Source organism: Hylobates moloch, unplaced genomic scaffold (assembly GCF_009828535.3).
Source record: "Hylobates moloch isolate HMO894 unplaced genomic scaffold, HMol_V3 SCAFFOLD_5, whole genome shotgun sequence".
Taxonomy (NCBI): domain Eukaryota; kingdom Metazoa; phylum Chordata; class Mammalia; order Primates; family Hylobatidae; genus Hylobates; species Hylobates moloch.
This window is the reverse complement of record NW_026652280.1, coordinates 56,485,701-56,498,708: the sequence shown is the minus strand read 5'-3', so window position 1 is coordinate 56,498,708 and position 13,008 is coordinate 56,485,701. Positions and strand designations below refer to the sequence as shown.

General features: G+C 51.8%; 1 protein-coding gene across 3 annotated transcripts in view; it reads left to right on the top strand.

The window, feature by feature from the left end:
- The window catches only part of CABLES1 (Cdk5 and Abl enzyme substrate 1), a 155,160-nt gene that overhangs the window by 28,338 nt on the left and 113,814 nt on the right, over positions 1–13,008 (top strand). Inside the window, exon 1 of one of the 3 annotated variants that reach the window (XM_032152652.2) lies at positions 3,050–4,167. The exons of 1 other annotated variant lie outside the window; for it this stretch is intronic. In XM_032152652.2, coding sequence (XP_032008543.1) covers positions 3,329–4,167 — 839 coding nt within the window. In that variant the 5' untranslated portion in view covers positions 3,050–3,328. Of the gene's footprint in view, positions 1–3,049; positions 4,168–13,008 lie in introns of those variants that run through there. One more of the 3 variants, XM_032152653.2, reaches the window with a different exon arrangement.

Here is a 13,008-nt window from a genome sequence, read left to right as displayed (position 1 = left end):
CATCTATTTAACCTGAGAAAATAATATTGGGTGGTAGCAAGATTTAGAAAAACAAATGAAGTCATCATCACTTTATAAGAGCAAAAGTGGAAACCACAAATTTATTAAATGCACAGGTTTAAAAGCGTACAGTCTCTCCATCAAATTGAACACTATGTAGTCATTAAAATAAAAATTCTTCCATGTAGAAAAATATTCTACATGGAAAGATAATCACAACACAGCAGGCAAAAATCACAAAAGACAAAACAGCCCGGCTGGGCGCGGTGGCTCACGCCTGTAATCCCAGCACTTTGGGAGGCCGAGACAGGCGGATCACGAGGTCAGGAGATTGAGACCATCCTGGCTAACACGGTGAAACCCCGTCTCTACTAAAAATACAAAAAAATTAGCGGTGCGTGGTGGCAGGCGCCTGTAGTCCCAGCTACTCTGGAGGCTGAGGCAGGAGAATGGCGTGAACCCGGAAGGTGGAGCTTGCAGCCTGGGCGAGACAGCCAGATTCCTTTTCAAAAAAACAAAACAAAACAGCCCAATTTCATTTTTATTTAAAAATACACCCAAGGCCAGGCATGGCAGCTTATGCCTGTAATCCCAGTGCTTTGGGAGGCCACCATGGGAGGACTGCTTAAGGCTGGAAGTTCCAGATCAGCCTGGGCAACATAGTGAGACTTCATCTTTACAAAAAAATTTTTTCTTTTTCTTTTTTTTTTTTTTTTTTGAGATGGAGTCTTGCTCTGTCACCCAGGCTGGAGTGCAGTGGCATGATCTCGGCTCACTGCAACCTCCGCCTCCTGGGTTCAAGCCATTCTCCTGCCCTCCTGCCTCAGCCTCCCCAGTAGCTGGGATTACAGGCATGTACCACCATGCCCAGCTAATTTTTGTATTTTTAGTAGAGACAGGTTTTCACCATGTTGGCCAGGCTGGTCTCGAACTCCTGACCTCGTGATCTGCCTGCCTCAGCCTCCTAAAGTGCTGGGATTACAGGCTTTAGCCACCGTACCAGGCCAAAATTTTTTAAAAAAATTAGCCAGGTGTGGTGGTGGGTGCCGGTAGTCCCAGCTATTCAGAAGGCTGAGGCAGAGGGAATCGCTTGAGCTCAGGAGTTGAGTCTGCAGTGAGCTATGATCACACCACTGCACTCCAGCCTGGGTGACAGGCTAAAAGAATATATATACATATCTCTCTATAAAATATATGAAAATACAAAACAGAAATCAAAATTTAAGTTTTACATTATTTCCACAGAAGAGATTGTTAGTGATACCCCCCCTTTTTTTTTGCTCCTCTTTGCTTATCTTATGTTCTGAAATTAGCATTTATCATTTTTGAATGATGGAAAATATATTTTACAGGAGCACTGTTGGAGTCTTTCACTTAACACTGCCTCCCAACCAGGCCAGTGGTCATGTAAATTAAGTCAATTGTCATAAAAGGGCTTGGAAGTTTCAAGGTAGTTGGCCAAAATAATTAAAATCCTGGTGAAATTTCATAGAGCTGGCCATTGAGCTTTGACTCCACTGACGTGAGGCTGCTGTAAACAGACACCAGGCTCCATGTTTTCAAAAGGCCTAAAAACAGCACAAAATAAAATACAACAACAATTGTTCATGTAAAGGGCCACGTGCCATCTCTGTCCTGAGCAAATGTAACCTGAAACCCTCTGTCTGGCACTCCGGGTTGGCGGCACCTCTCTGGACGGTGTATTTGCTCTCCATTACTCAATTTACTTTCCTGAACTTGAAATGGAGTGGAATTTCAATGTAGAGTTACCCATTAGCTCCAGGGCTAAATTTAAACCTTTAATTAAATTAATCCGTTGATCTTAAACACACTGCTTCTCCCTCAAAAGTGTAGCAGGTTTCTTAGGTGTCACAGAGCTTAATTCAGTGTGGCAATTGTTCCTTACTGCATTTGGTAAGTTGCCCATACCGCCTGGGGAAACCCGCACACGTTTTCAGATCCCTCCAGGTGAACCCCTCCACCCTGTCCCCACCCCCGCTCCCACCCCCAACCAAAACAAGCATTCGTTGTGGGTGGGGACTGCGATTCCTCCCAGATTCAGAGCTACTGCTCTGGGAGGGTCGTCACGAACCCGTACTTATAGAAGACATGGTAGGTGCCAAACGTGTGTTTATGAAATAGACGACAAGGTAACTGTCCACACTGGTCCCAGTTTATGCGGGAGAAGAGATCATAATCTACAAAAATTTGCAAGGTGACCGGGGAAAAGAGTGTAAGGTCATTTTAGCCCACCTCGGTCTTCACAGAAAATGGAGCATATTTCAGAGCCAAAGTAAAAAATTTGCGTTGGCCTTTGCTAAGATAGAGATGAAAAGTGACAATACCATGGATTGGGGATGCGTGAGTTCGTTGGCCAAATGGAAGATGTTCCTGCTTCTGGGCTCTTATGCATCCCAAGGCGTGCATTTATCCCGGGGGCTGCATCCTTGGCCTGGGCATGAATGAGACCCAACTGCAATGGTTGCTAGCGATAGCTTTACGGTGGGACAGTCTCCATAGGGGCTGTGGACTTACGCGTGTTATTATGAAAAGGATCTATTTACTTCTCGGGGACCAACGGCCTTGCGGGGTCCAAGTAACTCACTCGCAGTCCAAAACTCTACAACGCTCCACATAACTGTCCTGTAGACCCACAACTCTCCCAGGGGCACAGCCCCAGGACCTAACCCACTGGGTTCTGCTCGCTCCCCCAATTCCCAGTGCGAGCGCGCGGGGGAAACGTGCTCGCCTCCCGCACCTGGCTTCTGCGCGCCTCGGGAGTCGCCAACTCTCCCAGCCGGCAGCTCCGACAACCCGGACAGCCCGGCCGATCCCCCGCCCCGCGACCCGCTCGGCTCTCGCGTCCTCCTCTTCCTCCTCCCGCGGCCCCTCGCCTCCCGCCGCCTGCCTCTGCGGCCGCCGTCTGCGGCTTTGTTTTCCTCCCAGGTCGCATTCCCCACACGTGATTCCGTGTTATTGCAAAGAGCGCTTTGGAGCGCGAGCGCGGGGCGCGCGCACCTATAAATACGGACACCCGGCCCCGCAGCCCGCGAGCCAGCGGCTTAGGCGACCGGCGGGCGGCCAGCCAGCGAGCCGAACTAGCCGAGCTAGCCAGCGAGGCGCGCGCGTGGGCTGGGGCGGCGGCGCCCCCATCCCGAGCACCGAGGGGCGAGCATGGCCCGCCCGCGGGGGGGCTGGACCGCCGCGCACGCCGCCCGATCCCCGCGCCCTGCCCAGCCTGGGTCGCCGCCGCTCGCGCCCGCCGCTTAGCGCTCGGGCGCCGCTCGCTTCTCCGGGCATCGCGGAAATCCCGCCGCAGACGGACACAATGGCGGCGGCGGCCGCCACCACGGCCGCCTGCAGCAGCGGCAGCGCCGGCACCGACGCCGCGGGCGCCAGCGGATTGCAGCAGCCGCCGCCGCAGCCCCAGCCCCAGCCCGCGGCCGCCGCGCCGGCCCAGCCGCCGCCCGAACCCCCCCGGAAGCCGCGTATGGACCCGCGGCGCCGCCAGGCTGCCCTTTCCTTCCTCACCAACATCTCGCTGGACGGCCGGCTGCCGCCGCAGGACGCGGAGTGGGGCGGTGGCGAGGAGGGCGGCGCGGCCAAGCCGGGCGCCGGCGGCGCCTGCGGCGCGAGGACTCGGTTCAGCCTGCTCGCCGCTGCCGAGCGGGGTGGTTGCATCGCGCTCGCCGCACCGGGCACGCTGGCTGCGGGGTTGGCCGCTGGGTCCGGCCCCTGCCTCCCACAGCCCTCGTCGCTACCGCCCTTGATCCCTGGCGGCCATGCGACCGTGTCCGGCCCCGGGGTGGCGCGGGGGTTCGCGAGCCCCCTGGGAGCCGGCCGGGCGTCGGGGGAGCAGTGGCAGCCCTCCCGGCCGGCGCCTCTCGCCGCCTGTGCCCAACTGCAGCTGCTCGACGGGTCCGGGGCCGCCGGGCAGGAGGAGTTGGAGGAGGACGATGCCTTTACCAGCGTGCAGGTGCCGACTGCCGCCTTTTTGGGCTCCGGGACCCCCGGGAGTGGGAGCGGCAGTCGGGGACGCCTCAACTCGTTCACTCAGGGAATCCTGCCCATCGTCTTCTCCAGGCAGACTTCGCAGAACTACTGCTCCCTGGAGCAGCCAGGCCAGGGCGGCAGCACCAGCGCCTTCGAGCAGCTGCAGAGGTCCCGGTGAGTATCCAGGATGCGACGCGCACCCAATCCTGCGTCCCTCCTGGCGCCCGGCGCTCCCAGCCTCCCCGCGGTCTCTGGGCTACGGGACATGGGTTGCCCCCATTTTCCCGCGCCCTGCCGGATCCTGTGCTCTGGGCCCGAATCCCAAACCACGAGGGCACCCAAAAAAGGGGGCGTCCCCAGGGAGTGCGTGGTTACACGTGTTTGCACGAGCCTAGCACTCGCAGAGGAGCACCATGCTTGTGCAGTGGGTCGGGAGTTGGGAGTTGCAGGAAGCCAGTAAAAAGCGGCGTCCGAGCCTCCCCACACGAGATCACAAACTTCCTGAAACCCGGTCCAGACCCGGAGGCGCACTCTCCCCGCGTGGGGCGAGACTCGGCCGGGCGCAGAGTGGAGCAGTGCAGGCCGGCAGCTGAGCGGCGCGTGTGAGCCTGAACTTGTAGCAGACACGCGTGACCCTCCGGAGAAGTTCTTGCCTGCGCTCCAAGTCTTCTTGCGGCCCGGGGAAACTTGGCTTTTTCCATTTGCTTTCTTGAGCAATGGAAAGTCCTTCTTACATTGCCTCCAACTAGGCCTAGGGGGGTGGGGAACAAAGAGGAAATACGGCTTGAGAGGTTTTTTTCCTATTCCAAGACGAATTTGCTTGAATTCGTTAAACGCTTGTTTCACTTGTTAGCTGAAGTTATCTGGCGGCATTAGGCATCTTAGCAAAAACATGAAATGCTGGACGTTTGCTTATTGTTCAGGAAATAGAGTTTGTCACCATGTATTATTCTGAGGGGCAGTCGGAGGTTGGGACTGTGTGAACTGAAGCTTGCAAAAGTAGTAGGCGGGAGCAGGTGGGGAAATGCAGATCCGTTCCTAGGGAATGCCTTCCCTTGTTGGTTAATAAGGCCTCTTGTGAAGTTAGCAATGGCATAAACTCTACCTTGACAAAGTTGTTTTAACTTCTTGGGGCCTCAGTTATCCCTTCTGGGAAGAAATGACTATCTCTGCTAGAATTTCTCCTATCATGCTTATCTGAAAGCTTCATCTGGCCCAAGTAAGAAGGTGCCTATGGGAAAACTTAACTTCCTCCCGCAGTGGACAAATGGGGAAAAACGGGCCTGCCTCATCCACAAGTTTGCCCCTAGTCTCCTTCTTCCGAAGTGGGTGAAATCATGAGGGTGCTAGTTATGTAGCCTCGCTGTTTGCGCATGGCCCGCAAGCAGGGGTGTGGAGCCGGGGAAGCAGCCTCATAAGTGCATGGATGAATTAGCGACACTGGGCACAGGTGACAGCCCTACTCCGGTGTTTCTTGTCAGAGCATGCATCTCCCCCGCAGCAGGTGAGGGCAGGGAGGTGGTATACCTTGTTTCTGGGTGAGTCCTGCAAACTCAGCGGTTTCTGGGCAGCTCAGTATTACAGCTTGACATCGCACACTGGCTCATGATGACTCCAGACTTGCAGCCTAAGCCCAGCAGTCAAGTGGGTTATGACAGGAATTGTAATAAACATACGTGTTATTCTAAGCCAGTGTGCAAAGCTGGCTGTGTCTCCTGATGGACAGATGTGTCCTCCATGCTAAAGGCAGCTGGAGATCAGATTACCTCGCACGCTTTCTCCAAGAAACTCATTTCAGGGGATATGGAAGATCTTGTGTGTTAGCATTTCTGAACCAAAGAATATCCAGAACTCCACCTCCAATCCTATAAATACGAACCTTTTAGGCGTTTTATTGATCCTTTCCACCTCGACACACACATTAAGATGAGTTAATCACTGGAAGATGCTTCTTTACCTGACAGTCACTTTCATCCTATTTCTGAATAATCCATATCTGGCAACCTGATAGGCTTTTATAAAATTACAGCTGTGAATAGAAACAGCTTAAAATTTATGTACAAAGGGGAAAAATAGGTTAAACTGATTTAAGAAAGGCGGAAAGGCTAGCTTAGCTGTGGAGAAGCTACAGACTTGAAATATCCCAGGATGCTTTGTTGCCAACACCACGCCGCTTGTCTATCACTAGAGTACTTGCACCTGCCTAGTTGAAGCGTGCTGACAGCACAGACTCACTTGAATAAGGCCGGAGGCCAGCTTTTCTGGTTTCTGTTTGTGGAAACCTTTCCTGGTGTGCCTCCCTGCTAGCCTGTGTGTTTCCGTGTAGATGTTACCTCACGGATGGTCTCCTGGGATGTTTTCACATCAAATTGTATTTTCCTTGGATTCATTTCTTGCCATTAGAGGAATTCCATAGCACCTTGCTGCTCCAGAGTGTGGGCTGTGCACCTTCAGCTTCACTGGGAGCAGTTAGAAATGCAAACTCTTCCCTACTCCAGACTACGTGAGTCCAGAACTGCAGTTTAACAAGATCCTCAGGTGATGTGTATACAAATTAAAGTTTGACAAGTGTTTCCACAGTGTATCTGAAATCTGCCCTTTAAAAAAAATGAATTTGAGGTTTTATATATTGGGTTTGTTTTGGGTATATAAAAATTAGAATGTCGGGCCGGGTGTGGTGGCTCACGGCTGTAATCCCAGCACTTTGGGAGGCTGAGGCGAGCAGATCACCTGAGGTCAGGAGTTCAAGACCAGCCTGGCCAACATGGTGGAACCCCATCTCTACTAAAAATACAAAAAAGTAGCTGGGTGTGTTGTTGCTCGCCTGTAATCCCAGCTACTTGGGAGGCTGAGGCAGGAGAATTGCTTGAACCCAGGAGGCGGAGGTTGCAGTGAGCCAAGATTGTGCCATTGCACTCCAGCCTGGGCAACAAGAGTGAAACTCCGTCTCAAAAAAAAAAAATAAATAAATAAAATGTCTCCCAATCTGCAATCTTGAAACCCTTTCTTCTTGGTTACTTTCATTGGAACCTTGTAAAACCAATCACAAATAATTGCTTGGACTTCCAAACTTTACAACACACAGGGAGGAAAATTCTGTGCGCAAGCCTTGGCACAAGGTGCACAGTAAATGCCTGTGGATGCAATGATTACACCACCTCTGTTCACTGGACCAGACTCTTGACATCTATTGTATTTAGCCCTCACAACCGCCCTGAGTATAGATTCTTTCACAGGTGAGGAGACCGTAGGCTCAGAGAGGTTGAGTAATTTCTCAGACTGGCCCAGCTACTGAGAGGCACATACGATAATCTGACTTAGTTGGGCCAGGATAGGAACCTGGATCATTGATGTCCAAGCTCTGCCACTCTACCATGTCACTATGCCTTGCACACAATAGGCCCATAGATAATTTTTGAGCTGTTGGCTGTAAATATTTGTCTGTTATACAACCGGCCAGTCATACTGGTATAATTCGACACCCCCTTTGTTATGCGCCCAAATTTAGCCTCTTTGTTTGCATCCCCTAGCTTTGCTATTTCACCATCTCTATTCTGTTGGGGTGTCCAGGGAACCCAGGACGGTGGGCCTGAGTTCCTCCCAGCCTCACGGACGGGACTGTAGCACTGGGAAGCCAACAGGCTGGGTTTGCTCTCAGGTTGCAGTGTCAGAGGTGGGAAGCCAAAAAGATGCCTCTTAGCTTCATGCCCTATCGTGTTTCTCTGCTCCGGCAGTGAACGGTGCATCTGGAAGGTGTTAATAGGTGAAACGGAGTGTGAATTTATAAGGTGTGCATTAAGGCTTCTTTTCACTTCAAAAACTTCCTTGCAGCCAGCAGTTGGCCCCAGCCCTGGGTTACTCTACTTCCTGGAGATTCTGGCTAGAGGACAGCTCCCCAGGAGGACATGAAGTTGAGCCCAGGTGAACCACTGTGCTGATGCGAGGGGTGCATGGTGACCAGCGTACTATTTTTCTTTCTTTCGTTTTCTTTTTTTTTTTTTTTTTTTGAGATGGAGTCTTATTTTGTTGCCTAGGCTGGAGAGCAGTGGTGCCATCACGGCTCACTGCAACCTCTGCCTCCTGGGTTCAAGCAATTCTGATGTCTCAGCCTCCCGAGTGACTGGGACCAGGCTGATTTTGGTATTTTTTAGTGGAGATGAGGTTTCACCATGTTGGCCAGGCTGGTCTTGAACTCCTGACCTCAGGTGATCCACCTACCTCGGCCTCTCAAAGTACTGGGATTATAGGCGTGAGCCACCGCGCCCCATCCACGGTACTATTAAAAAATAGCATGAGGGTTTTGCCTCTGAGAATACTTAAGTTAGCATCATGCCTTGTGGGTTTGTGGTACAGAAGAGCCCTAGGTCCTGGGTTCAGATGCTGGTGCCACTGTGACAGCCGTTTGATCCTGGTGGGTTAATCGGCCTTCTGGGTCTGTTTCCTCCTGAGAACCTTGGCTTGTGTCTCAGGCCCTTTCTAGTGTAAAATGCACTTACATTTGTAATTGAGGTCTGAGTGTGGGCTTGTGCTAAATGCTTCATATTTGGGCTTCTCAAACGTAAATGCATTTAGAATCACTTAATCTCTTAAAAGCAGATTCTGTATTTCTAACCAGTTCCCTGGAATGCAGAGTGGCCACCCTTTGAGGAGGGAGGCTTTACCCACTATTATGATTTGTTCCTGTTGTCAGGCCAAGGAACCCAGGGCTCAGGAGATGTTAAGTGGCCTGCCCAAGGCCAGTTGGCGATTAATAGAGCTCAGGCTCACTACTACTCAGCCGACTTAGAGCTTCTGCCTGCCCCTCCCGCTGCATTGCCCCTCTTTGGAGGAAATCCAGGCTTGTGCTGTAATTGTAATCTGTGTCTTGACTGAAAAGAAAAATGTGAGCCAACCACAGATCAAGAATCAGGGTAAGAAAGGGGAGATGGATGCTGTTTCCTAGCTTTTTTACCACCCGCTTTGTGACATCAGGCAAGTCACCAGTCTGTATGTGCCCCAGCTGTGAGCCACCTGACCCCTCGGGATTTCAGAAGTCTATAAAGAACTTTGATCTCAGCAGTGAGCAAACACAAGTTATTGCTTAGCCATTTTTCCAGCAACCATGGGTTTTGGAGGTTGGAGTTGTAACCCCAGGCCAGGCGGGGGCCTGTGGATGGCGGGTGCAGTCTGAGGCTTGCCTGCTGCCCTTGTTGCAGTCACAGAGCCTGCAATGTGGGCGAGCTCAGGAGAAATACACAGGAAGCCTGCTCACTGCTGGCAAGTGCCTGGGGAGGCCAGTGAGCTCAAGGGTGAGCTTTTGCTCTCTGGAACGGGTGGGGAAGCCACTACATGGCTCTGCACCGTGTGCTCGGTAGCTTTCCCAGGAAGTGCCGATGCCTGGACTTTTTTCTCTCTTCAGAAAGATAGCTGTGAGGTGGCAGAGGGCCAAGGGCAGGTTTTCTGGAGAGTTAAATAGGAGGCAGTGCAGGTGAGCCTGTGCTGTGACCTGATGTGGCATGAGAGGTCAAAGCAGGACTCGAGACTCCTGGGTTCTGGGTCTTAGTTTCCTTATGGAACTCAGCGGTTGGGACAGATGAGCTTGCCGCCTCTTCCGGGTCCACCATTCCACGTGTCTTGGTCCTGTGGCCTGCTGCAGGGTCTGGGGGCATGTTTAGCCTGCGGACGTGTGGATAATCTAACCTCAGAATCAGGTACAAAGTAGCATGAAATTTGTTCCATGTGGCTCTGATGGGCAGAACATGCAACTAATGAAGGAATGAACGGATGAATCAATAGGGTTCCCCCAGTGTAAGGGAGAACTTTAAAAACTACCTTCAGCTGTGTTCCTTCAGGCACGGGCACTATCACAGCTGGACTGACAATGTTAGGAGGCCATCCAAGCAGGAAGCCACTGCCTGGGGAGGCGGTCAGTCCCCCAGCTGAAACTACCCCCACACCAAGGACGTGATCTGTAGTAACCTCTATTACTAAAGGGCCTTCAGGTTTACAAAGTACTGTTGTACATGTTGATATCACACCCCAGACACCACAGGGGCAGGAGTCCAAGGTCACAGAGTGACCAGGGGGTGACTTAGGTTGCAGTGTTATCTGTTAGTTATGTAGAAAAGGAAATCTTGGTATTGAGACTTAATGCCTTGTGTCATTTATTCATTCAACAAACATTGCACACAATGAGTATCAATCATGAGTCACCGCTGTCCTAGTCATGGGAGATGGAGGCATAAAACATGGTCCCTGTCTGTGTTGGGTGACGTAAGTAAACGGGCGAGTTGGGAGAGTGATGAGTGAGTGGTTAGAGGTGAGCTTATTGTTTGAACTCCCCCCACCCGGGGAGGGGTGCAGGGACATTTCACACCCTTCCCTGTGGCAGCTAGCACAGGGCCTTGGACGTAGTATTTTTATTTAACAAATATGTGGCAGGCATTATTCTAAGCACTTTAATGGGACTGTGTTCATACCTAGAAACACCCTGAGACAGTACTACCATCACCTCCATTTGGAAGCACAGAGAATTAACTTGTCTGGGGTCCTGTGCTCTGACCCGCCTCCCTCTGCTGTGCTACAGTTTACAGATCAGGCTTATACATGCTTGTTAAATAGGCTTCAGCTGAACTGAGCAGAAATTGACCTAAATGGCCTCAAAGGTTCCCAATCACTTGTGATTTCCTTGTTTCAGTTTCCACTTTTCTGTCATCTAGGGAAGACCTCTGTGCATTTGGGCCCAGAGGACAGGCCAGGTTTTAAATAGGGATTCCTGTGACTCTGGCAATTAACTTCCACCCGCTGCCTGCCTGTGCGTCCTCTCTTTTTGGCCACAGCTGAATCCCTGACACCTTTATTGCCTCTCTTACTCACCTGGTACATTACACGTCTTGTGTTATTTAGAGCATGGTGCAATTAGCAACAGGAACCTGGCCTCCCAAAGTTTAAAGTTCTGCTGGGTCCTCATCTGTGAAATGGGAATGATACCACCACCTCCCTCCTGGGCGGGTTTCCCTCTGTATCTTCTCAGCACCACCCTTTCCCCAACTGCCCCACTGGCTGTTTATAAATAATACCTTCTTGGAAAAACCACGCCCACTCGTGCAAGTCTTGCCTTTGGCTGCCTTTGTGCTACAAGGACAGAATCGAGTAGTTGCGACAGGGACCACATGGCCTATTCCCTGGCTTGTCACAGAGTTGTTGTGCTTCCCCCACCCTAGCCCAGTGCTCTGTGCCCAAGAAGTGTGCAAGTCCCCTTGGCCCCTTCCTGCCTGCACCCTCCTTGCCTTGTTTCACAGCCTCGATAATGTAGTGGCCCGAGGGACTCCTGGCTTCTGTTTGGACCCCTGTCAATCCCTCCCCCCTGGGCTGTCAGAGGGACCCTTCTGAAGCCCACATCTGATCCTGCAGGTCTTAAATTCCTGGTATTTCAGGCGAGGCAGCTGTTGGCTTGGGTCCTGGTTGCCACTGCAACCTCCCCCGCTCCCACACACCCTCTGAGGCCTGTTGCTGCCATACTGTGTTGTTTTTACAGAGGGCACCCACGCTGCTCCGTGCCCCAGGCTCTGGCACTCTCAGGCTTCTCCTGGGGCAAGGCCTCCCACAAGAGGCCCCTTCCTTCCAGCTCCGTCAGCCACAGAGCCAGCCACTGCTCTCCCCATGCTCGTACACGCTTCTGGCTGGGCCTCTTCCTTCCCTGTGGATCTGTGCTTCAGCCCTGGTCCGACTGGAGGGCCCGTCCTCCGTGGTCTGGTCAGAGCTTGGTGATGGATTGCCCTGGGGCCAGCTTTTGTGAAACAGACCACATCTCTCCTCCATAGGAAACACAAACGAAACTCCAATTCCCTAACAATAAGAGTAGGAAAATTTGATTCTAACTGTTCCCCCACCCCACAACGTTCTAGGTCTTTGTTTTCATCCAGCAGTTGCTCTTGACTCTTGATTTGCTAAAACAATCTGTCATGGGGCTAAGGTAAGACAGATTGTGGAGGCTGCACCACCCAGCCCACCCTACCTGTGCCTGTCTCTCCCACCCTCGGGAGGGAGGTGACTTGTATGGAGTTCTGAGTACCTCTTGTGTGCCACATCCTTCACTTATGTTGTTTTGTTCGTGTGGCAGTCTGTGAAACAGGTTGCCTACTTTAGAGCTGAGAAGACTGAGGCTGGATGGTTAAGGAAATTTGTCTAAGGCCACATAGCTGGAATCTAGAGCTAGAATTGAACCCTAGTTTTCCTGGCTTCTAAGCTGGGTTTCTTGCAGACCCTGTAGTGTCTTGGAGCTGACTCCTACCCACTTATTAGAGACGATTGAGGAATCTGAGGTGGTTGATAACCTGAAATCAGTTGTGGTGGGAATATTTACACCACAGGAATCGGCCAATGCTACAAGTCAAGGTTTTTCTTTTTCCCCTTCCAGAGAGTTGGTTATCAGCATGTGCACCTAAGGCTTTACCACACATCCTTTTTTTTTTTTTTTTTGAGACGGAGTCTCACTCTGTTGCCCAGGCTGGAATGCAGTTACGTAATCTCGGCTCACTGCAACCTCCGCTTCCTGGGTTCAAGCAATTCTCCTGCCTCAGCCTCCCAAGTAGCTGGGATTACAGGTGCCTGCCACCATGTCCAGCTAAGTTTTTGTATTTTTAGTAGAGATGGGGTTTCGCCATGTTGAGCAGGCTGGTCTCTAACTCCTGAACTCAGGTGATCTGCCTGCCTTGGCCTTCCAAAGTGCTGGGATTACAGGCATGAGCCACCGCGCCTGGCCTAATTTTTATATTTTTAGTAGAGATGAGGTTTCACCATGTTGGCCAGGCTGGTCTCGATCTCTTGACCTCATGATCTGCCCGTCTTGACCTTGTGGTCCACCCATCTCGGCCTCCCAAAGTGCTGGGATTACAGGTGTGAGCCACTGCACCCGGCTCACACATCCTTTTTGTCCTGTTTTCCTCTTTGGGGGCTGTGCAAAATGTCGCTATCAAAGGAAGCATATTGAAAACCAGAAGTTTTTATAAGAATCTGCTGCTTAACATAATGATG